The sequence below is a fragment of the Grus americana genome, chromosome 3 (genome assembly GCF_028858705.1).
Source record: "Grus americana isolate bGruAme1 chromosome 3, bGruAme1.mat, whole genome shotgun sequence".
Taxonomy (NCBI): domain Eukaryota; kingdom Metazoa; phylum Chordata; class Aves; order Gruiformes; family Gruidae; genus Grus; species Grus americana.
This window is the reverse complement of record NC_072854.1, coordinates 26,893,205-26,919,362: the sequence shown is the minus strand read 5'-3', so window position 1 is coordinate 26,919,362 and position 26,158 is coordinate 26,893,205. Positions and strand designations below refer to the sequence as shown.

At 38.3% G+C, this 26,158-nt stretch overlaps 1 protein-coding gene across 1 annotated transcript in view; it reads right to left on the bottom strand.

Moving 5' to 3' along the window:
- The window catches only part of FAM83B (family with sequence similarity 83 member B), a 51,733-nt gene that overhangs the window by 24,445 nt on the left and 1,130 nt on the right, over positions 1 to 26,158 (bottom strand). Inside the window, exon 2 of the mRNA XM_054819067.1 lies at positions 21,827 to 22,330. Within this exon, the coding sequence (XP_054675042.1) occupies positions 21,827 to 22,270 (444 nt within the window). The 5' untranslated portion in view covers positions 22,271 to 22,330. The remainder of the gene's footprint in view (positions 1 to 21,826; positions 22,331 to 26,158) is intronic.

Below are 26,158 nucleotides of genomic sequence, written 5' to 3'. Positions count from 1 at the left end.
AATTCTCTAGATGTGATCTATATCTATGGGTTTGGTAGTTGTTATTCTGGCTGAAGGATTAGTAAGAACTCAGCCTGAGCTGACCGAATTACAGGAGACACCACCTCGCTGCGGCTGGCAGCAGAGGCCATAATTCCTCTGAAGCTTTACTTCCGCACATGCAGAATCAAGTTTCAGCAAGTTATGGAGACGAGAGGAAGGAAGGGGATATTCTGGGGACTCTTCATGGGGACTTTCCAAGAAGCTTTTATAAACCTAACCCTTGGAAGAAGGGATCTGCAAAGAAACAGCTGCTGCTCAGCGACTGGCACACCATAGACAAGAAAAGATTTACCTAAATCTGCAAAGAACCGTCATGCATGATTAAAGCAACAAGCATTCACCATGTTCAATTTTAACGCTTTCCTTTCTGTTTGCAATGCTCCCATCAATAGCTAAACCACTTTTGTATTTAACAAGCAAGCTGTGCTCTGTCACTGCGAACAGAAGCGGGCAGAGGTCCTACAGAGAAGCACGTAAGGCAGCACAGAAAATCCTTGGCATGATGGAGGGATGGAGGGTGTTTGGGAGCTTACGCTGCCCTTTCTTCTCTTGCCATTGATGTCGTTGCTCTATTCTCAGTGCCATGTGTGCTGCAGCTGGTTGGGCAGCAGGATTTTAATATTTGTATTTAGCTCTTCAGAATGTTCTTATTCAGTTGTTATTTTGGGAAGCTGCCAAGCTTTTCCTGAGGAAAGCAAACAGAAAGGAAATGCCAGGATTTTCTGACAGCCTACAACTCAGCTATACCAGAATGGAAATTCATGACAAAAATAAAAGGTACTTCTTTAGCCTCCTGCTTTCTCTATGATGAATTTCAAAGACTTGCTTCTTCAGAAATAATTTTTTATTTAAAAGAGTATTAACAGCTTTAATATGTGGGTTCTCACCGGATCCCTTAATATTTAGGGAATGTTCAGGCTACTTGAATTAATATTATAATGTTATACTTTTTATTTTAAATTTGTTTGTAAGTAGTAGTATTCATTTACCCATGTGTGCATTACTTAGTGACTGCCCAGAAACAAACAATGCACAGCCATGTGATAAGCCTTATTTTTTTTTTTTAAAGTGCCAATAGTAATTAGAACTAAACTCTTAACAAATTTTACTTTTTGATCTGCAGTGCAGGATTGAAAACCTCATATAACAACCTCAGAGACCAGTCTCATTTTTGAGACTTCCACCAAATAATTGGAGTACTAGTAAGAGCAGTAGATGCTCCTGGCTAGCTTCTACCTGGCCAAGGGAAGTATGAGTTGACTACCAGTTGAGAACTTTTTCAGTACTTGAAACTATGAAAGGCTGCCATGCCTTGCCATACACAACTAGGAACATGGGGGAAAAAAAATAGCCATCTTAAACCCTGGGGGGAAAATGCAAAGGGACAAAAACATTTTTTAAAATGTACTAAAAATGTCTATTCAAATTGCTTCTGCTTACAAATATTCCTCATGCCAAGGTAAGCTAGACTGGATGCCAACATTTCTGAGGGCTCTTTCTGAGATTTCCTTCAAGACAGAGAAAAGATTTTGGGTTTTTTGCCACCTTTAAGAGTATATTTTGGTGGGGTTTCTTAGGCTGGGAATGGAATGAAGTTCTGAGCCAGTCTCAGTCCCACTGCTCCACTCAGTTTCCTCCAAGAATCCTATATAAAGCATTGTCAACACTGAACCCCACTTCCTGAGAGTTTACATATTTAAAAACACTAGACAATGTATAGAAAACCACAATATTAATGAACACTAACAGGCTGCAGACTTTAAATGATAAAAACAGACAACATTTCTTTAAAGTAGGCAACTTTGCTGGAATTTGTTAATTAGACACTTGGAAACAATGAAATATTCTCTTAGTCAAAGGCAGATTTATAGGAAGATGAGATGATTCAGACCCACTTTTCTAGACTGGGAAGAATACTTTTGCTTTTAAGTTTGCTTATTCAAGAGCTGTGCACTGTCATCTTGAGACTTTAATAGTAAACATATGTTTCTGAAATTAAATGGGAAGAGCCGAATATCTAATATTAACATTTTATAAATAAACAACACTTTTAAAATATCCTAAACAGGGTTCAATGCTGCTGCTACTATATATGTAATTCAGATAAAAAATTTCTAATAAAATGTAACTATATTGTTCAATTGTATAATGCCGCCTGAAATCCCTTGTTGTTACTTATAGGAATTAATATGTACTACAGGTACATTGAGCACATAAGAAAAGAATCAAAAAAGAGTGGCAAGGACTTAATACAGAGGTGGAAACAGTGTTTCCATAGTAGACCCTGGAAAATAATGGAGGTAGATAAAAATGAGTGTTTCGAAGCAGGAAACACTTCTTTTCTAAGTGCAGGGAGATTTTGGTGGATTCAAGTCAGCACACAAACCTGATGTGTTTCAGAGTTGCTTACGATTCAGAAGGACAGACTTTCGAACGCCTATATGCAGTATGTTAACCACAGTCCACAAGGATGTCCTGGTGATGGCCTATCAAACATTTTAATATGTGGAAAAATAAAAACATACAGGTGTGGAGGACTTGTAAGCCATGTACCAGTAAGTCTGTGAGCCTTACACTAGGGGGACCTTGCAGCAAACAACAGAGCTTCATTAGAAGATTATTATCTTCTAACATAAAAGACATTGCATCCAAGAGAAAACAAATCTGTTTTCGATGTCAGTGCCCAATTAAAAAAAAAAAAAGATTTAATTGCTAAATTTCAAATTAGTGGAAGCCTACAGACCAATGAGCATGACCTGATTATATTTAATACTGAGAAACAAACCTTAATTATATCATTAGTTGTTGGAGGTTAGTCCAAAAAGGTAAATTTCATAATCCTAAGGAACACTGCTAGTGAAAATGTCACAGAAATATAGAAGAGGAATAAAAAATCAGAAGTCCTTGCAAAAGACAGGTTGCCCAGAGAAGTCGTGGATGCCCCCTCCCTGGAAGTGTTCGAGGCCAGGCTGGATGGGGCTTTGGGCAATGTGGTGTAGTGGAGGGTGTCCCTGTCCATGGCAGGGAGGTTGGAACTGGATGGTCTTTGAGGTCCCTTCCAACCCAAACCATTCTATGATTCTAAGACATTGTTAGATGTCCACAGAACCCCAACTGAGACTAGAAGCAATTTTGGTTAAAAAAAAAAACCTAGTCCACAGTGTAGTGAAGGCAATGCCAAAGTTGAAAAATCAGTCCTCAACAGAGGACTTGTTAGTATTTGGAAAGAAGTGGGATGATCTCCTTGTCTTATAAAGGTTAAGAAGGAACATTACAGTCCGTTGCAATAAAGTAGACTTAGATGGTTTACACGTACGACAGCAAAGGAATTCCCTTGCCCTGTTGTTGGTCATTTTTAATTAAACTTTCGGTGTCAGGGAAACAGCACTCATGCTCAATACTCAAAACCAGCTTGATGACCAAGTTGGTTGCTCAGCCTGACTTCTGAAAGGAAAACCAGCACAAGAGTCACTGAATACAGAAATAAGGGCTAATCATATATTTAGGGAAAAGTAAGTGGGAAAAAAATCTTTTCAAATACTGCTTATTTCATCCTTTTTCAAGATTACAGCTTTTGTACTCAGCTTCATACATGTGATTAAGAGTCAGTAAGACACATGAGGTACACAAACGTAAGGACTTGTTACTGGCCTGTTGTTTAAAGCAGTTGTCCTGTGAAAATATTTTGATCATGTGTAAGTATTTCTAGCAGCTTGTAGGACTCAACAATATCAAAGATTTTCATACTGCTGTCACAAAAGCGCAAGCAAGCCTGCTATAAATTACAGGTAATAATGGCCTACTTTTGTTACCCTCCTCCCTCCCTTCTCTCACCGCCTTCCCTTTCCTTCCTCCTTCCTCCCTCCTTTCCTTCTCCCTCTTCACTCCCTTAATTCTCTCTTCCTTCCTTCCTGTCCCTCCCTCCCTTGTTCAAGAACATCAAACTCAGTTAAATTTGGGATTGGAAAAAAAAAAGATCTGATTTTGGATACTGATATGTGGGCTTAAAATGGGTTCCTGCACATTTTATGCAAACTTTAAAATATGTCACTTTTTATTGCACATTTTATGACCATATCTTTATGATATTTACAATAAAGCTTTTGCTTCCTGCCACAGATACTATTTACTTCACTGCCACTAATTTCAAACCATACAGATGTACCTAAGTCTGTTTAAGGAGCTCAATTCAAGCAGTAATATGAGTAAGGTAAACCAGAAAAATACAGAATTCAGGCTGTTTAAAATTACTGGTCACAGGTCAGTGACGGGTCAGTACGAAGGAAAGCCAACGATCCTCCTGTATAAATAGAAGAGGATGAATAATGAGAAGTTTCCTCAGGGTTAAACTCCGACAAATTCCCTGTTCACCTTACATATATCCCGCAGGATCATCTTTAAATTTTTTCCAGTTCAGCTACATGATGTAATAAAATGCATTTATAAGTAAAAATACCATGCCTGGACAAATACCTGTAGTAACATTTAGGCTGCTAACAAAAGCAACAGCAATGACATCAGATCACCATTCTGCAATAGATATTACAGACATAATGTACGCCTGCCATATGACTGTATGGCACATAACTACATCTGAACACCAGGTAAACAAACCAACCAGATGATTTTAACTATTTATTTTTTTAAACATGATGCCACTTGAGCAGGAACCTTCAGTGATACTCAGGAGAAGTGGATTACACCACCTGCTTATAGAGCAGCTACAGTTAATGGTGCAACACGTTGCTAACGACTGTGTGCTGGCAGGCTGCATTCCAATTTCACCTATTTTAAAGACAGGTTGTGAAACTAATTAATTATTGTCCACAAATCAAGTTGAGATCCTCAGGTGAAATGCATTACCCTGGCATGCTAGATTATTTATTACAGATTAGATAAAAAAGGAAAAAAAAATAATTGCTTGCTGCTCGGAAAACATCAGCAGAATGTTCTAAAGATAAGAAAAGATTAATCTAGTTAATAAGTAATTATGTGTAGCTTTTCAGGAAGAAAACAAATTCAAATTTTTATGCACATCACCATATGGAGCCAGACGTCTGAAATAGTAGGGAAGCAATTAAAAAAACCCTGCTCAAACCCCCTGTGAAGCAAACTGAAGTGAAGCAGATAAGTAATTCTACAATTCTAACAGACCCCAGTGGAGTGGATAGTGAATTGGAACTAAATAAGGTAGTAAACAAAAATTTAATTCCTGGAGCAAGTGCAGCACTTAAAAAAAAGAGGATTTTCAAGTAAAATTATTACTAGCTGAAAGAGTTATAATTTCAGGAGCAATATTATACTTTAAAATATTGTATTTTAAAAATTATTTCAATTTTGAAACACTCTAAAAGCTTTTTAAGAGAAACCTGACAGTTCTTGTTCAAAGGTGAATCCACAGATAGTGAGGCATTTGAGGGAGTATCAAGTCAAACGACAAGAAAGGAAATGAATAGAAATAAGAAATGTTTCTTTTAATTTTTTAAACTTTATTTCTTTCTGCCAAGTTTTGCTAAACTGATCTTTTAGTCTCTGTGAGCTGAATTTTGAATAACCACCTCTGTCAAACAACAAGCCATACAGCTTTAGAATGATCTTGGTGATGCTTACTTCATTTTTTTTTCGTACATGTAGTTAGCATCAGCTTTCACTGATCTCAATACTGCTTCTTGACAAGGCCACAGAGGAAGTATTAATTCATCATTTGCAATTTGATACTGCAATTATGCAAAATCACAGGAAAGATTATTTGGTCTTTGTGATAAAGTCAGATCAGAAAATCATAATGCTCCATCTTCAATATCTAGTTGTCCTTCCACTTGAATGTAAAAGTTTATTTTTAATGTTTAAAAGTTTTAATATTTATTCAGTGTATTCACAATATTTTCTTACACCAGAGTCCTAGGCCACTTCCAGGATGAGCAGACATACGGCTGGGCTGCAGGACAGAGTTCTGTGATCCAGACTCCATCGCTTCAGCCATGGATGGGCACTGTCATCCTACGCTCACGGTCTGCTCCTCTCATTTTTCTCATCCTTGCAAGGACAATGCGAAGCGCTCATTAATGCATTAATAAAATGAACAGTTATTCAGAGAAGTGAGTTATCAGCATGCAAGTAACTGAACCCAATTGAGCTACTGACCAACATGGCAAGCTAATAGGGTTTTATTAACGGGTAGAAGAGAAACATGTTATTATGTGTCTTCCATTGTACAACTTCATGTATGTGCGATCATTTCCCTTTCTGTAAAATATTCCTCCTGATGTGCATTGCATGCTGGTTCACACACCCCCCTCCATTTGGGTAATGATAACCAGAGATCTAATCATGAAGCTTGCTGAGCACCTGCAAGAAATGCAAAGCTCACACTAGGGCAAGGGGGTCTCTTCCAAAACATCACAGCAGGCACCTGGATTTAAGAATGGAGGAAGAAGAAAATCAGTCTTCGTGGCACCTACTGCTGCTCTTCAGTAGCTTTCTTTGACAATTTTGCTGCCTAGTTGGCCCTTGCAGCCTCAAAACATCCCTGTGCTGAATAGATGTACGCCTTGGGGGTATATATGCTACCAAACATGAGGGGTAGATAAAGACTCACTTGTTTTGCCATCGAAAACAGAACCTGTTTAATCCTAAGGAACAAAGGCAGAAACACCACTGACCAAGACACCCGAGGAATTACATTAAGACAGATTCTGTTGGAAAATTTGCTCTTGAAAAATGTGCCAAGCATACTAATAGCTTAATATACTAGATGACTTGAGTTGCTTGAAATAAGGAGAGAGATGAGGACCTGTAACACCTCTGTGGAGAGGTGAAAATTTTATTCCAAGAACACTTTGGAAAATATCTGCTTTTTGATGCAAACTAGTGTCTTTCAAATAAGTATTTGTTCTTATGAAGTACCTCTCTGATCTCAGGAAAGATCTTCCCTAGGGTAACCTGCCCACTCCAAATTCATGTCATAAGGCTCTCTGTACCAGACTGCTATGCATGCTGTGCATGTGTGCGTACCTAAACCCCATGCTTTCTGTAACGCAGTGTGTACACGTGCATGTAGAGGATTGCACGCACATACACACACACTGACAGAAATAAATATTTGCCTCTTTCCTTTAGATAAAAAGAAAATCAAACTGGCATTGTATTGACAAAAATGTGTCAAAACCAGCACTCGTTTCAGATGTAATAACAGGACAGCTTTTATCCTTTTTTTTTTTTTCTCACTTAAAAATGCCTGTCTCTTTTGCTGTTCTTCAGAGTCTTTCCTTGTAATTCTGAATCTGCTCTCAGATGTCAGTGCAGTCCACACTTATCAGAGAGATAAGGTGCAGCTGTCAGGAAGGAATGTTTCCTGGAGTTTATCATTTTTGGTCAACTGTGACCAGTAGTTGGTAATTAAAAGATATTCCAGTCTCTTATCAATCAGAAAAAATACAATATACATCACCTTAATTGACATGGGAACAATGTTTGCAATGAAGCAAGAGTCAGGTATGCACCAGGTAAAACTTTAATGACATTTACATGGGTGACTGAGCATTTGTTGAAATGAAACCTAAATCAGAAACAGTACTTCGAGTGAACAACAAAAAATACATGTTCTTGTTTCTCGTAGCTGCGTAGAGGAATACTGTGAGGAAAAAGTAACAGCAGAACATGGGCAGATAATGGGGAAGCAAACAAGTCTCCCCTTGATATTTGGATATCATGGAAATATTTCTGCCTGAATGCTCTAAAGCAAACAATCTCAGGGACAACAACAAACACACAAATAGAAAGTTTTAAACTATTAGAAGCACCTGAGAAGGTGGATTCCAGCTTAAGCTGCTGATACTGTGTTCACTACCTCTAATACATGAGTACCTCATACTTAAGTATATGTCTTCACAAATCACTTTGAGCTAATATTCACGTTTATAGATGAGAAGTCTGTGTCCTAAGAGGAATTTGTATACAAGTTTTCCAAGTCCTAGATCAATGCTCTTAATCACAAGGCTTTTATATTCAACAAAAAATAAAAAGATACAAAGAATAACTTTTTTTTAAAAAAAAAAGATGTAAAAGATCTTTGAATCCGTACAAATGCATGGATGTAAAAAAGCATGTGAATCACTCCAAAAAAGCACTTTGGCTTGTTCTAGAAGATATTAGCATAGAAATATATTTTTAATAGATTAATAGATCATCCATGGCATAACTAAAAAAACCCAACTTACTGAAGTCTGCTACTTCTCTGTCATAAGACTCAGAAAAATTACCAGAAAAAATAAGCAGCTTTTTGAATTCCTCTTAAATTACTTACAATAACCTTTAAGTACATATGGAAAGCTTTTCATATGTAAAGCACAAACCATTTCATAAATGTGGGAATAACATCATTACATCTATTTTTATCTGGGAAACTGAAAATACATAGGGTGTGTGCATGTGCGTGTCACACCACTGTCCTATGCGGGAACGTCTGAGTCAGCCCATCGCTAATTACTTTTGTGACTGGAAACAGCCTCGTCACACGAACGTCATGCCCTGGGAAGGTGAAAACGCCCTGCGCCATGTGAATCTCCTCGCTGCACTTTACCATGCCATGCGAACAAATCCTCAGAGGCTAATGGCCCTCATTTACAGAGAGGCCGAGCATTCCAAAGTCCCTCTGAAAGCAATCCCTGCAGCCACGCAGGCAGCAGCCGGAACCTCACCTCGCCCTCCAGTCCTGCATTTAAAATTCTCTGCACCTTCTCTTTTGGCTGACTGTCACGTTGAGTGATGAGATACGCAAGCTGAAAGCTAAGGAAGGCTTGGTCTGGGCTTGCAAATTGGGTTTCGTCAAGTAAATCCTATCATTTAGAAAAACGTGATTGTACAAAACCCCATGTGATCTCCTGAGTGATTATGAATTAGTTACCCAGAAGTGCTGACGGTAAGGCTAGCGCCCAAGTGTTTTAAGGTCAGATTTATTCTTAGCATCAGCTCTTTGAAGATGCAACAGTGTCAGGCTTGTGTTGTGCAGGGAGTCAGAATTCATTATCATAATGGTCCCCTTCTGGCATCAAAATCTGTGAATCTCTTAGTTCTATTGACCTCAGCTGATTTTGCAGTCTGGAAATGGCTGCAAAGACAAATATGGAGGGCCCCCAAATCTGATAAAAAACTATGAGTTTTTAAAGGATACAAATATTGAGTATTGTTTATCCAGCTATTTTCCAAAATAACTTCCAATAAAATCAATTAGAAAACTGTATTTCAAAAGGAAAGCAATGACAGGGCCCATGGACAGGACACATGAACACAGGACAAGCAGCAGCATACAATCAAGAAGTAAAGAAAACTGATTTATACAAAAAATCATATTCATTAAAATGTCAGAATCACAGCTCGTCTTGGTGGGGAGAGACCGTGGCTACATGAATGAGCTCAAAACTAAAGCCTTGCTGCTGGGATTTTGAGGGGAATGAACCTGTAGCCCAGGGAGTCCAACCGGATGCAGTGCTCATTCCCTTCAAAATACCAGGCACAGAGCACCCGAAAGCATGCCTGAAAACAACCAAGCAAGCAAAAATTACAAATGAAACACTGAAGAACATTTGGCAACTTGAAAAGAAACAAAACATTTGATTTGAGATTTTCTTGGGTTTGTGGTTTTGAGCAAATTTGAGACAGGAAGGAAATTTGAGAAGGAAGAAGAGGGTATAGTTTATTAACATTAAAATCCTTCCTGGACAACCTACTGACCTTCAAGAGTCAACCATGACTTTGAAATCAATTAAAAATGTCCTAAGCAAAATGTCATTCTCCATTTTCATAATGTGCTAATTTAGTTAAAGATGTTAATAATTACCATGAAAGAATTTTTGCATACGTCATATTCATAGGTGTTCTGCATTTCAGCTTGTGGGGTGCAATATTTACTGTGGCAGCTGCTGACAACAACCATTTCAATGAAATTCCAGCGTACGTGTGACTGTGTGCATATTTCTTTACATCAATATTATGTTACCTGCTTACATAGATGATTTGAAAATTATTTAATGTCTTTTTTTTTTTTTGTAAAGAGATTTCCCCTACTGGGTTTATATAGTTTATAGTCATAGGATTGACCAAGCAGGATGCTTTACATTTTACTGTTTCAGGCTAAAGTCCCATCCAGAGCCACAGATAAGCAATTTAAAAACAAAACCAGAACAGATCAATGCTTGTTACCTACATTGCAATTACTATGGACTTTATTCACAGCTGTTGAAAAATAGATATGCTGTGATGTGAAAATATAATTCAGTGTATTACTACTGTAACTCAGGACTACAAGATCTAGAGTCAATGGGAGACACTAATTCAGAAAAAAATTAAAGTACTACACTATTTTTAATGCATATGTTACAATACTTCCCATATTTTCAAAATTCTTCTCACTAGAGAAATAACTTACAGCCTGGTCAAAGCAATTTCTTGCATAATTTCCAAATTTCCAAGCAGAAGCATATTTAGTGTAATTATCAATAACACCTCCACTGTTAGGACAGCAATGCCTCCAATAGGTATCAAAAAGAGTTCTTTTGTACTTCTGTGCCATATCAGGGATTTTTTTCCTAAAATTTGTGACACACATTCAGCTAAGACTGATTAAAGAGTCTGCCAAAATTTGGATCTACTGAACAGGGAAAAACTATGCTTAAACCTATGTCCATTTCTTTTTTCATGCATTAAACTATGGATCCCCATAAAAATTGTATGAAAACAAGCAGATTTGATTAAGTTCCATTTGGGTTTTTAAAACTAGAAATTCTAGGTGAACAGCAGGGGAAGCTGAAATGCAGCCAACAATGTGATTGTTACTTCTGAATATCTTTACAAGAAGACAGAGATATTTCTGTATTTAGAATTCAAATGCCACGTTTTGTTTCTCATTCAGTATAGTATTTTTACAATAGATAATGCTATATAACTGTGCTGCATTTCAGTCAATGTGCTTTGCTGGAAATAAAAAAAAATAATCTTTAAACATCAAGCTTTTTCTGTTCTTTTTAAACTAATTACATTCTGTGGAAAAAAGGTCTGTCAAAGAGCATCTTTTAATTCTGATTTCAGATACGCTACTCAACTTGGTAACTCCAATGCCTGCACTTAAGCACTATTATTACAAATTTCAGAAATTCTATCTTTTCTGTTTTCTAAATATCTGTATTTTTGTTACGTGTCATCTACTACCTTAAAAAGAGACAGCTGGGTTATGCACTAAAGAGTAATAGATTAAACTGAAATGCTTGCTTCTCTTTATATCTCAAGAGGGACTACTTTGTATAATTAAATGTAGCAAGCCACCTCCTCAGATAGTATAAGCAATGTCTCTCCATGGAATTTAGCAAATTATGAAATTCTGATCCCTAGGATTTTTTAAAACACCACTAACAAAATTCAAAATAAGTATGTCTATCTGTGCACGCACAATTTGGTATCAGCATAGTGTCATAATTGTCCATGAAACTATTTCTCAAGGTGGTGGCTTTGGGTTTTATTTTTTTTAATTTAAGAATATGCAGCATTTAAAAAACAAAATCCATAAACTATTTTGGACAGTTCTACCATAATAACTAAATTCCAGATGTTCACTTCTTACTGTTTTTTCTTTCATTTTGCTCGCTTGCAAGCCAGCATGCATGAAAAAGTGCACGTGTGCTTGTAATATATATTTTGTAATCATTTCAAAAGCCTTAGCGTACCAATTGAGAAACTTCTCTATGGAATTTTCCTTGCACGGCATATTACAGACACTATGCACAACTTTCGTGCCTTATGTCCAGCCATTTGATACCAATCCTCATGGAGTTACTTCTGATCCAAGCATGACAGCATGGAGCGGAGCCCAGCTGAATCGAACACTGGTCCATCTGCGTTTGTCTTAAGCTGTCCCCTTCCACATGATGCTGTAAGACTTAAGTAATCCAAAGCTGCCAGCATTTTCACCCTGGGCGAGGGCTCCAGAGTCTTATGGTTCCTCAGAAGCATTTAGTTGCTGTCCTGGTTTCTAATAGGAAGCCTTCCAGCAACTGAAAGGAGTATCAGAGATCCCTGCTCCTCCAACTCCCAAGAACAGCATGTCTTTCCTTCTTTTTATTCTTCCAAAAAACACTCCGAGCCCTGGATTTGCAAGGCTCTGATGTTTACACAGAAGAGTTTCCTGGGCTCTCAAGAGCTCATTGCAAAGACACTGTTTAACTCCTCTGATCTCTTCAAGTCAAAGGACCAAGCCTTTACTCGGGACAGAAATCCTGCAATAGGAGACTGCAGTCTTGTATCACAGCACTTCAGAACTGGACTGCACTTACATCATTAAATTTAATTTATGCATAAGAAATCAAATCATCTGACTAATTAGATTTCTGGCACAAGTGGCTTACTGTCATTCAATAAGCCTACAATTCATGAACAAAACAGATGATGATATTACTGCAATCATGTAGTGCATCGTAAAATCTATCATAAACTACAATGATATTACTGGTGATCATATAGGGATAAGACATGAAATAAGATGACAGCGAATAAATAAACAAAATGGAAGAATCTGTCATAATTCCCAGTTTCATCACTTAGTTTTCTCATTTCAGAAATATCTCCTTTGAGCAAAATAATATAGTTTCTGTTATGTTGTAACACAGCTTTCCGTAGACTCGTAGTAGTACATACTACTGTAAGAGTTTGATCTGTTGATGGTCGATATTTTTAGGCCCATCCTCAGCAAAGCCAGGTTACAGACCTCTGTCAAACAGTCACTGTGCAGCCACATATACTGCCTATTATTTAAAAGCAACCCACACCCTTGACAGTGACTTTTCAGGCAATTATTGCATGCCTGTGCTAATCCACCATTAGGCAGTGCCAAGAAATTATCAGGACAGTAGACAGCTTCAGATATTATTGTGCTCTGTCATGCTGGATGGAGAATTGACAGGCAGTATCCCCCTGGCATTTGAGGGAAATCAGATTTGCTGGCTGGCACTGTCAATTCTGCTCGCTGCCTCTGATGTCTCTGATCAGGAGGTACAGCTCACTAGCAGTGAATTCTGCACAGTTTAAAAAGGGGTGTCCCTCGGTGGGCATTTCCTGAGACAGGTCGCACAAGAATCAGTGGGCATTCGCTCCTCCTCTGTGCTGGTTATTTCATCTCATCCTCATTGTTATTTCTGGCTTACTGAGCATCAAAAGCCTAGCAGGAAAACACTAACTACATTACCTTCCGTGGGCTGATGCCACTCAGAGTCACCTGAATTAGAAGGTGATGTCTAGTGCTCTACCTAGTGCTTAAGCCATAAAGGAAGTTTATTGAGCTGAAGTGCAGCCTGCTTGGCAAAGAGTGCCCGCAGCTCCAGGAAATAGCATGAAAATAAGGCTGAGATATTACATCTGCCGTTTGAACTGAAGGCACACCCATTTGGCTACCTGAACACACAATTCTGTGCTACTGTTCAAGCCCGATTCCTAGTGGATGAAGCAGATATCAAAGTTTTCTTTTCATCTCCAAGAGATACAGTGCGTAACTTCTCATATTAACATATCGCCCAGCTTCATCTCTTACAGCAGGATTGCTGGCAGAAGTGAAAAGGCCCGAGGAGATCTGGTGCTGCAGTTAGCAATAAGCCCTGCATAAAAGTCGCACCACAGAAGTTTTCTGAAGGCAGCTTCATGCCCACACGCCTTGCTGGGGAGAGCAGGGGTCACCATCGACTCTGTTTTTGAGGGATCTGTTCTGGTTCGCTCACGTCTTACAACTTCTGGGCAGCCAAAGCAAGCACTCCAGACCAAGAAACAGAACTGGTTAAGATAATCCACTCTTAGCTGAGGTATGAGAACGCCCTGTGTATGTCTTGAAGATACACCCTCTGAAGATAAGAAAGGACTGTATGCCTTTGCAAATATTTTTGAAAAGTAAGCACTACAAAGCTACAGTTATGTACTAATGCAAACTTTTGTGGAGAAGTACTGATGTTCCTCAGAAATTAGTTTTCAAAATATAAATGTATGACTATGATTTTTTTATCAACTAAACCCACAAAGACAAGAAAATAAAAAATTGTTATCTGGCCCCTACTTGCTCTGAGTTCTGTTTGCTAACATATAATACTCTCAGGTGTTTGGTTTATAATTGTATCTCTTTCTGAATTGTGATATATATTAATTTAATGGTCTTGTGGCTCATCTATATTCTCATCTATAAAACTGCACACACTTTGGTCATGTTCTTTGATGGCTAAAGGAGAGAATATCAATTCTGAATCTACTGTTTATACTGCAGTAGTGGTATGTCTGTACTGCCTGGCACCAATCAGGAAGACTAAGACGCCAATAAACTATATGATACACAGACATGCAGCAAAACATAATGATGTTTACAGCTTCAGAAAACAAACACCACCCAGGATACGGGGAAAAGATGTCAAACAAATGCAAGGAAAGCAGAGATGACTAGTTTGGTTGCTTCCACTTCTGCATTTATAATGCAAATAACACCACTGCAAATTCAACTATCTTACTGATCAGTAAACTGTATACTGAAAAATTATTAACTTTGTGGATCAAGCAAGCCATAGCCAGATCTTGCAATTATTTATTTTGAACAGCTCTATTGAGGTGAGTCATTTTATGGATGTCTGCAGATCCTACTGTAAAGCAGCGAGCTCAACGCCAGTTACACCCCATTACTGTTGTGCAGGCCATTGCTTCTTTCCCCCCAAAGGTAAATTATGGGAAGATTTTAAAGAGTAAAAGCCCTCTGAGGTCTCAGGCATGCCAAAAGCAATTTTGAAAATGTGGATTTTAACTTTTCTTGTAAGGAATAGCACCTCTTTATTAGAAAACGGTTACATACTTTGTCAACAGGCTAAAAGTAAAGACGTGAGGCGCTGATATCAACGACAAGGCCTGCACTTCTTTCAGAGAGGTAAATACTAAAGTGTACTTTGACTCCTCTGTCACCTGTGCTGGAATACTTGCAGTACTCCTCAGGGAAAATAACACAGTGTTAAGCAAATTGTTCTGAAACAATTACAAGTGAAGTAGATACTTACACTCAGATCTGATATATGAGGAAACTTAACACATGTAACGTGGGGGTGTTCAATCCTGCCCCTTCCAAACAGGAGAATGGGAAATTCTGAACTGGCAGCTCTCCCTGGATTCTTGTGCTTTTTGTTTTGCTCCATGTCAGCAGTTCTCCACTTTCCATGTAGTTTCTATCATACTGTATTACACAAATACTGCTGCAGTATTGCAGGTATCTGAATACCAAGCTAAGCTCATTTAAAATTATATCACAGATAGTATAATATTTTAGTTTCCAAATTGTGACACATAACAAGCAAAATTAAAGTTTAAAATCACCCAAAACATGTCCCCCATCCCTCAGAGAATCACTGGTTATGTTGGAAAGCTATTAGAGATCAAAAGCTATGCTAAAACTGCAAGAGATCAAAAAAGGCCTATGGCAATATGAATGTAAAGTGATTAAGCGTACAGTTCTTCAGGCAAGATTGTTCCCTGGCTGAAAAAAAAGCAGGAAAACTCAGATCTCTTGAGGATAGGAATTCAGAACAAAAATAGCACTTCAACATTATCAGGTTTTTTGATAAGCAAGAAAAGGAGAGGGATGAAACCCAAATACACTGGACGGGGCACTGAAAGAAGCATTCTGCCTGGGCAAAATTATTTTAAATCAACAGGTTTGTATTTATAGCATGTTTTTACCTATAATTGCTTCAGTATACTGTAATACAAAGTTATTGTTGAATATGAAAAAGAACATTTTAATCTACTGAATGTGCAAAAAGCGTAAATGACTATTTAATAGCGCTTTTGTTTTGACTCACAAAGATTTATGTCAATGAGACAAAAGATTTTAATGAAAAAATATTGCTACAAAGCATATGTGCATGCTTACTTCTTACATATATGTGAATGAGGCAGACATTAAAAAAGAAATACAGCTGCCTGTAACATCTGCCCTTTAATTGTCCCTATTCCATTTTTAAATCCATCATGGAGGTGTGATGTTTTGATAACACATTAGCACATCTGTGACATAAAAACGGCAATACCTATAAATTAGTTAATTACATCTTTTAATATAAAATACAAGTATCAAAGATGTCAAAATACTCTTGCAAACCTTTGACTGGATAGAAACCTGTGAGTAAAACACCACCGCAACTGATTAAAAACTATTTTATCAGATTCCCACTCCCCAGGCTAGCCCTAGCCTCTTGCTTTTCAGTTTTGGATCCTTCCCACCTAACGGGAGGGCTACCAGGAAAAATTGTGGGTTTCACGTTCAGAGCAACTGCGCATTAGAAATGCATTTCACAGAAGCACCAGGCTTTCGAGAGGGCAGGGTGAAAAGGGGACAGGCAAGCAAAATAGTGTGAAGACTCCAAAGGCAAATCCAAGCAGATAAAATACCTGAAATAATTATTTGTTGTGAGCAGATGACAAAAAATTGATACCGGTTCACACAATAATAGCACCAAGAGCAAGACACGTGTCCTCTTCCAACACATGGCATGTGCCCTGTGTGATTAGAAAAGCTGGGACATGACCTCACTCTCTCTAATAAATCTATCAAAAGCTAAAAATTATGTTTCACCTGGAAACCATACGCATGATTGCCATGCTGGTTTTCAACTAACACAAAATCATTTAACAGAAGGTGAGTGGAAGTGAATGATGAATGCACCCTTCACTGTAGCAGCTGAACCAAAAAGCGCACCTGCTGAAATCCTTGTGGGGTAGAATATTTTGGCAGCGAAAATGTTGCCTATACATCTTCAGCTGGAAACTGAGTCTTCCTACGTGTTATTCTCAGCTTAGAAAAGATATCCACTGCTTATCAGACACTCTACAGAAAATATAGAAAACTTTTGAGTGGGATGACTATTGCATTTATCTATTCTCTCTCCTTGAATCCAGCAGAGTGCTCTAGCATTTATGACCAAAAAAATGCAGCCCCCCTCTCACATCTCCTTGGACTGCTGCAATTAATGAGCTAAGACAAGCACTGCCACAAGCACGATTCATTATCATTGTTCCAGTCTGTGTTCAAATTATATTTAAAGTAGTTGGCAAAGAGTATTGTTGAGAGAGTAAAAAAAGATTGCTCAACACACCCATATTCTACAAATTTCTTTCTGTATAGAAACATCACTCTTCACATAGACATGTAGAGAATTTCATTTTCTTTCATACTAGACTGCAGCCAGTACTAGATTATCATTACTGTATTGTATATATAACCAAACAAGATCAATAGTGAACAACCATTTTTTTCTGTAATACACAACCTCTCACTCTTGCCTGAAACAAAATTAAAAAAAACCCTAAACAACTCCAAAGTATAAGAAAATATTTTCCTTTTTATATGATTGTAAAATGAGTCAACTGTTTTTGTTTATTTGACTAGGTCCACTGCTTTAGAAGACAACGCAGACAGCAGATTTTGTACACAACTCTCTCTCACAAGAATTCAAAGAAAGTCCTTTTTCACTTACTAAGGGCCTACCTACGCTGGGTCCAGCAAGACTTAGTAACAAGTTACACTCGTTTACAGTGTAACTTAATTCTTTCCCAAGGGTCCAAGTTTTGCAACCCTTTCTCACATTAAAAAGCCCAATCATGAGTAACTCAGCAAAAAAACACTGCCTTTTTTGATTTTCCAAAATGATAACACACTAACCGTCTAAATTTCTATTTAAGCTTCTAAACAATTAACTTTTTTAAAAAAGTCTTACAACTATCACTGATTTTATGAACCCAGGCTTAAGACTGCTAGTCTATGTGAATAAAACAAAATCAGTGAAAAGTATTGCATATTTATCGAATAGCGTGCAACTTCATACATTCCATGAGAAATCCCTAAAGTGTGTCAGGGAAGTCTTTCAGTGTTTTCTGGCTTGTGCTGCAAACCAGCAATCCTTGGGCTGTTTAAACAACGTGGTTCTTTAAAAAACAGGTTTGAATTCTCTCCAGGAAGAGCTGATCCTTATTCAGCTATCAATCCAAAAGACTCAGAGCTATGCATTCTCTCTAAAACTGTGCAGGAATGTCTCGGCAGTGGAGAGAGGAATCCAGTTAATGAAGTAAGAGAAAAACACACTGCCAGAAGGACACTTTGGTGCTCTGTCCTGTCCTTTCCCTGTTGCCTCACCCTGTCAATCACACCTGAGAAGACAGTAGGAGCTGCTTCTTGCACACACGTGCAAGCCTCACAACAGACGGTTTTGAGGCAACTCTTACGACAAGTCATGCAGGGAGAGGACACTTCATTATTGAAGTCTTTGTGCTACTTTATACTAAGAGAAGGAAGTTTCACGTTGACCTGACACAGATGAATAATCATCTTGATACCATATCCCAGATGAATAATCTTCTCAGGAAAAACTGCTAAACATTATCAGTTGTGGTTCAGACAGCCCAGCTGGGATGAGTCAGTCTATACGAGAACCTAAAGCTCCAGAGAAGCCGGAAACCTGCCAATGATTAAAGGTAGAAGTCTCCAAAACACATGAGAAATAAGGCTACTGGCTTGTTTGCAAAAGTCCATCCGTCATTAAGGTCAGACAGACGTGCAGTGCTTTTTCCCCACATGGTTATATCAAGATCTGAAAAAGACTCGTGTCTCCCTGGTTGACACAGTCACACCAAACAGCCTCCTTGGATGAACACAGGTTATGTTGACAGAGGAGGGTGGCTGGCAAGCTGTATCATTTGGAGATGAGGTCTAGTTAGACCAACAGTAAACCCATTTTGTTGACATTAGGTTTGACCTAAGGCAGTCTGCAAACATCACGCCTATCCCGCAGAAGTGCTGTAGTATAGACTGCAATGTAATGCCACCCCATGTACCATACAGTTCCCCTGCTCTAATGTAAGTTTAGAAACATATATCATCAGCATGGATTCATCTCCTTAAAATGGTTAGCTCATTTTTCTAAGATTTTATAATATTGATCCTTTTCTGTAAGAAAAACTCCATTATTGTATTGCCTGTACTTACCATGAAGGTAATGTGCATAATTTTAAAGCAGATTATGCATTTAAGCTACATGTAAGTAACAAGATTTTCTGACGACATTTTTTTCATAGTCACTGGTTTTAGTCTAGTATAGCATAGCCTTACAAATTATTTTCCTCTTTAGTCAGGAAACATCACTGTCAGCAAGCAAGTTGCCTTATGTTGTTTACAACATGTCTTCTTAAGGTCAAAATTAACATATGTAATGATCATTTTAAGGAGTGACACTGTGAGGCATCAAGCATGAAAGAGGTCAAGAGTAAATCCGCTAATAATATCATCTTATCCTTATATATCTCCAAGTATTCAAAAGAATCTAGGTTTCAACTGGCTCCATCTCCTTCATGAATTTTTGGGCTAGTATATACATATATATTGAATGAGTTCCTTCACAGGGTGAATCAGTGCAGAAACCTTCTCTGCCTTGCCCGTGTAGGAGCTGGTTTCCTACTGCACCAAGCACTCAGGTAGCCCAGGGAGATCAGTGCGTGAACTCAGGCACTCGGGTCTGGTGCTTAAAGTTAGGTGGTATGAATACACCTACCTCCAACAGCCTGTTTATTCTCCCACAGAAGTTTGCTGAAATTCCCATAGATTTTGCTTAGAGCCATATTGGTTTAATGTGATTTGCTGAAGAACTTGTTTATTCTTTAGAGGTTTCTGTTTTTCATGTGTAACCTTTTCCTATTTCCTTTGAATATTCTCATAAGACTACACATCCCCACTACTGCAAAACAAAGAACTCTGTTTAATATAACTGTATTTTTATAAGTGGCTTAGGAGAAGTAGGTTAGCCTGTTTACAAAGTGTTTGCCTGCTGTAAGCATGTTTTAAATACCTTACCTTACCTTACTTAGAAATCCTTTAAACTTTTCTATGCATCTGCAGACAGAAGAAACTGAACAACACTATGACTTTTAGATTTAATTGCTGCTTCCTGAAGCAACCAACCCATATCACTGTATCAAAAATGTTACGGTTGTTGCTGTTGAGGTTGTGCTGATCAACTAAACAAACCTTTCAGCTGTCAGATTTGACAGCAACACACATATAACTTCCTCTTTATAAAGTGGAAGCGCCACAAGCACATCAGAGAGCCAATATACTCTGCACTCAACCTTCTTCCAAAGAGGGGTGAGAATCACACCTAATTTTTCTCCATAGCTACATTCAGAGGAGGCATGCTTCTTAAAATGGCATTTTACAAGGCAGCAGCACCAGCTGAGAGCTGTCGGAAGGGGACTGGATTGCACACAGCACAAAAAAAGGCACAAAAAGCATGGCAACTGACTGGAAACAGCCTTTCTTTGTGGCATTTCAAGACCTTGTAGCAAAACGGAACTAGTCTTGGCAACAGAGTTAACTGCGTTTTTGTTGTTTCCCTGACAGAGGATGCATTGGTAGCTCAGGAGCTGCAGTTGAAAAAGATCACAGAGTATCTTGGGCAAGTCACGGTCAAGCCTCACTACATACAGCAGCAGCAAACACCAAATCTTGCCCTGAAAGGGACAAAGAGGGAGAGAAGTAATTAATTCTCCTCTTCCTCGAGTGTACAGTCATTCTATACTGTAAAGTACAGGACAAAAGTCCTAGTGATAACTCTATTACGGCAACAAATTATATGCTTTATCTAAAAAGAGGAGAAACATTGTAAAAAGACATTGTCCTTCCCTTCCCCGCCCTTTTGAGTCCATTTCTATTGCACAGGTTTACATGCACATTTCAGCCACTGACATGTTTACAGATGCACTCAAGCTAGAGCCCGTCCTACCAACGTGAAGCCCACAGAGTGACACAGAACCCAATTCATTTCATGGGGAAGAAAGGGGACTGTGACAGACTTCCTAGGAATACTTCTGAAGCTTTGTCACATCTGTTTAAAGAGGTAATGTGGCCCAGAGTCAAATAGATCTCCATGCTAATACATTTTTTGGTGTTTTTTTTTTAAAAAATTGACACTGGAAAGGAAAGGTGGTTTGTACATACAACACCCTGTCACTAAGGTGTAAGCTGGGCATGCCTTAGGAAACTCAAGATGCAAGTGCCCCTAAGTGAGGACAAGTACATTTGGAGAAGTGTCCATATTTCTTTTAAATTAGTCATTAGTCAGAAATGAAGATAAGGTACCCAACTAACATCTACCTCCTTGTTGCCTAAACCTCCTTTTTTTCTTCTTCTGAGTTCTCTTTTAATTCTTCCTGACTAAATTCTGCAGGGACAGTTGGCACGCAAAATCACAAAACCTGGGACTCTCAAGGTACATGAGTTGGATGTACACCAAGGTGTTATTTCCTTACAACAACTGGCTACCATGCCAAACTGATCCATGTTCCCACTCACACAAGACAGAAACCTTAGGATATATCCTGAAGTTAGATAGAAATATATCACTTGAGGTATATTCAACTGAGGTCAAAGAAAAGGTGTGCTGATTATCTACAAATTTCTCATGGACTGGTCAGCATTACAGTAAAATGTTAATTATGCTTCATTAATCCCTCCAATTAATCCCTGATCCCTTGTAAATAAGGTTAATGACATTGGTGCGTGTGATACCAAGGGACCCATCTCAGTCTGGGAAAACCTTTCCATTTGAATTGTTAGCAGCCAGACTGTTTTTTCCTGCCAGAAGAAAAAAAAAAAACAACCAAAAAACAAGGCTCTAGTAAAACACGAGCTAGATTATTATCGCCACATATATTTTTCAATAATATTTTTCACGTTTACCTTTCTTGCATCTCGTATCATCTTCCGAACAGTTTCCTTTATGGTGTACGGCTGTGCTCGTGGTGGATGAAAAAGCAGGTCAATATTCGTGCCACCAGAAATTCCAGGCATCAGGTAGGGCCAACCTAAGTCAAGATTTGGAGCTTCCACATCTGATTCAATGGGCCAGTAAGTTCCCGAGGAAGAGGTGTCATCAATGCCATGGTTAGAGGAATAAATTGTGTTTTGGGGAAGTTTGTGAACATTGTTCAAAATGTAATCAATTTCCTCATCGGCTAGGAACTCTGAGCATCTCTCTTGGGAAAGAAACTCTTTGTAGGCTTCTAAACCTCCTTCAATTAGAGCATCAATAGCTACTCGATACCATTCCTTGTAATGAGGTTCAATATAGTTGTCTGATCTGCATTCATCATGCAAGGACGATAGCAAAGATGAAGTTTCCATCTTCACATATATTTTGTATAAAGTCTCTTAAATTTCCATTCATGAGCTGATGAAATGTATCTGTAAAGAGAGAAAAGTGAGAAAACAATCAGAATATTTCGAGATATCTATGACACGCACATAAATCTTATTCAAAATACTCTTCTGGTAATGTTGCTCTAAGTTTTTCTAGCACCTTCCAAGAATTTGAAAAGAGTCAGGGATTAATATTGCCAAATGAATATTAAAGAGCTTCTTCTACCTAAGGCAAAACTAAACACATAATTAAGTGATTTGACAAAGTTCTTATATGAAAAGCTACAGCAGAGATCATAATACACTGAAGATCTGTACCAGTAACACCAATAGATACCCAATGCATGTTCCAATACGCTACTGAAAGTTGGGTTTCAAAGAACACAGAAAAACACTTCAGAAGCCAATTCTTTTTCCTACTTTTTGGTGCATTAATCTTTCTCTGCAATGTTTTCCTTTTCTCTGGCTTCTTTGAAACAACAGTCATTCAGGTCCTTCTCCTTATCTATCTGTTCTGCCATGCTGATCTAATCCATTTGTTGCTCCCAAGGAGGACCAGCCTACCTCATTTCAGTAAGTTATGAGGAACTCCAGAAAGATTTTTCCTCCCACATCTGGGATCAAACTCTGAATCAGCAATCTGATGTCTAGTTTCCACCCTGCTCATTGCTTCTGCCAAAAGGAGCGGCTGCTTTAATCTTACTTTTTTTTTTTCCAAAACATTAATAATAAGTTGTTTACTGCTGATGATTTATAAATTCATTCTTACCATCTTTTTATTTCATTTAACAAGGGCTGAGAGCGTTGGTTCCTGCTGCAACAATTTGGGATTTAAGGCAGAGACAGGACAAATGGCCAATGTTTCTTCCTTCACGTTTGTGTGAACCTACGGGACTCCAGCAACTCCACTATTCGCCCAAAACCTAAACTGCAATGAATTTCTCACGGGGCATGGAAGCCACAAAAAACAATGAGGGGGGGATTTTCATGAGCATGGCCATATAAAATAGAAAGATGATACATGGTAGCACTGTTTTGTCTGTCAGGACTAGGGCATGAAGCTTAAGAGAAAGCAGAAGCAGGAAGAACATCCAACGAAGGCAGAATTTTTAGTTTGCAAAAAGCACATACAAAGTATAGCTTGAAAGTTAACACTGGGTTTCCCTACAAGCCTAATTAATAGTATAGCAGTATAATAGCAAGGAATAGTTCTGTGGAGTTCTGATTGCATTTACCGGCATATAAACATAATTCTCTGTTCACATCAAGACCTTTCAGATATTTTTGCAAACAGTGCATTTGCTTTCCACTGTCTGCTAGGAACAGTTTAAATCTTCTTAAAAGTAAACATAAATTAGCTACATTAACCTAAAGGAATGAAAATCAAAATCTCCATACACTACTGATACTCCAAAGTCCAATTAAATGTTCAATTAAACCAAGATTTCTGAGGAACTTGGGAAGTCTGAGGTTAAAAAAAGACCAAGAAAGAAAAATCCAGATCTGAGGCTGGCATCAGCATGTCATATGAAATAATTCCATTTGAATCCTGTCTCTCAGCCAAGTAGCAGGGTAGATCTTCCCAGATAGGATTGCTTTCGAGCCTGGGGGAAAGGAGTGTTTCTGGCTGCTTCCAGAGTAGCTCTTTGTGGTGAACTGGAAAGCAGCGAGTGAAAGGAATCCCACTGCTCTCCCCCAACTGAGAATTACAGGTATTCCTGTCACAGATATTCAAGGCCTCCTTCTACATTGCTCTCGCAGGTAGAAATAAAATGTTATAAAACAGGAGTGATGCCATTTCGCTTTGCCCAGATGCAGATACAGCCTGTGGCGCATGGCGACGGAGAACTGAGCACGCGGAACAGACAAGACAGACCGATTCAAAGGTCAAACTCCTACAATACTGTAAAATTAAAATTTTCACATCAGTGTCCCATGGAAGCCAATCATCTGGAATAGGTTTTCAAGACATTTTAGATGAAGAACCAAAAACTACCAAGAGTGCAAAATGCAGTTACTCAGCTGAGCTGTTCTGAAGAGTGAACACTAATGGAGATGACTTTACAGAGAATCTAATACACCCCTCTTGTAGAGCCCTCCAGGACTAGTAACTCAACAGTGCAGTAAAACAGCCAGTCTTATTATAACATTTAAGACTGAATCCAGTTTTACAAAGGCAAATTAAAGATATTTCTAAAATCTGTATTACTTTGGAACGGATATACTTCTAAAATAGGAATTTTGCCACTGATTTCATATATATGCAGTTGAGAAAGATGTGAGTGCTTATTTCAAAAGCTTGTCTAAATCCCTTCTTCTCACTCTTTCCTTTGAAAATAATACAAGGGAACAGGACTATACTTAATATGTAAAGTTGTGCAATATAAAATGTTGAATGTTATGAACAAATAAAAGGCAAAAAATGATTGTATGTGTGTGCTGGCTCACATGCGCTTTTTGTCTTCTTTGGTTGTTTTGTTTTTTGTAATAGTATATTGTTTGACTTTTCATTGAAAATGATGAATTAATTAATTGTGGCATAGGTCAAATGCAGTAACTTATGCTCAGACCTATGCTGAAAGCAGGGTATAAACGTACCATAGTCTTGGAAAGGTGAGACTTATAGTGCAGTGTCTCCCGAACAAGAATAGCTATTTTACAGTGAACATCTTTGATGTTGATATTTGATTTACAAGTGGTGTTTATAAAAGAAGCTTAAAGCAGTGCACATTTATTTAAGAAAGTAAATGTAAAATCTCTTCAGCATGGAAATAAATCACAGAACAGATGAGACAAATGAAAAAATGCTAATTCTGGTTTCTGGAATTAAGGACATCAGCATGTGATACATTCATGAGAAGAAACAAAAGAAAACTCCTAAATTAAAATGATGGCTTCAGATATATTTGACAAAAGCTCTAGATGTCTTGAAACAGGTATTTTCCTCTTTAGAAGGTAAGTGCTATTTTGTAGGAAACGTACCTATGAAAGTGATATAATTTTGGATAGAGAGACAGGTTTAGACAAAATTCTAAAACAAAATTTTTGCTGTCTTCTTCAACCATGTATAATGATTTCTGCATAATCAACTTGATTCTTCAAAGATCGTCCTCAGGTCAACAATCCTATTAGCAAGGTTGTGCAGAATGAGGCCCATCTCTGGAGGATTCCAGAGCTTTATCACACTTCAAGTACATGATTACAAATTTTACCAGCACCAGGAAAGCTGTTGTTCATCCTCTCAGAAATAGCCTTGGCTGTTAATCCCACCCCAGCGTATCAGCCATCTTCTCTGCTTGGATGCAGCGTTCAATTACTTCAAACTTTTTTATTAAGTGCCATTAAAGGGCTTAAATTGAATTTAAACTCCAATGCAGCTGCTAAAACTGGATCTTTTGCTGAAGAACAAAAATTCGTAATCCTGCACTAATGTAATCATCTCGTCCTTCTACTAACAACATGCTCTGACCTTTCCAGTGACATTAGCAGGAACCCAGCTAGAAAAGAGTTTTTCTTGGAAAGAAAAGTAAATGTGCCTTTTTGCAGAAAGAGAGTATACCAGCTTCCACAAAAGCAGCAGATGACAAATGCCCACTGAAGAAAATGATGCAACATTCTGCAGTGGTTCCAGGAGCACAGTCCTCCAGGCTAGAGCTAAAGACAAGCAACTTCCCTCCCTTACTAATATTCCCAGGATTTGAAAAAATTTCCTATTCAGCACGTTTGGGGAGCAGCTCTAACCTCAGGCTGGTACAGCCGGTCCTCGGCCAGGCCCTGGCCATGGTGCTCTCCTCAGGATGTCCTTATCTCTTTTCCAAAGGAAATGCGAACGCTTTGACAATTTCTGCATAAAGTTTCAACCTCGCCACCTCA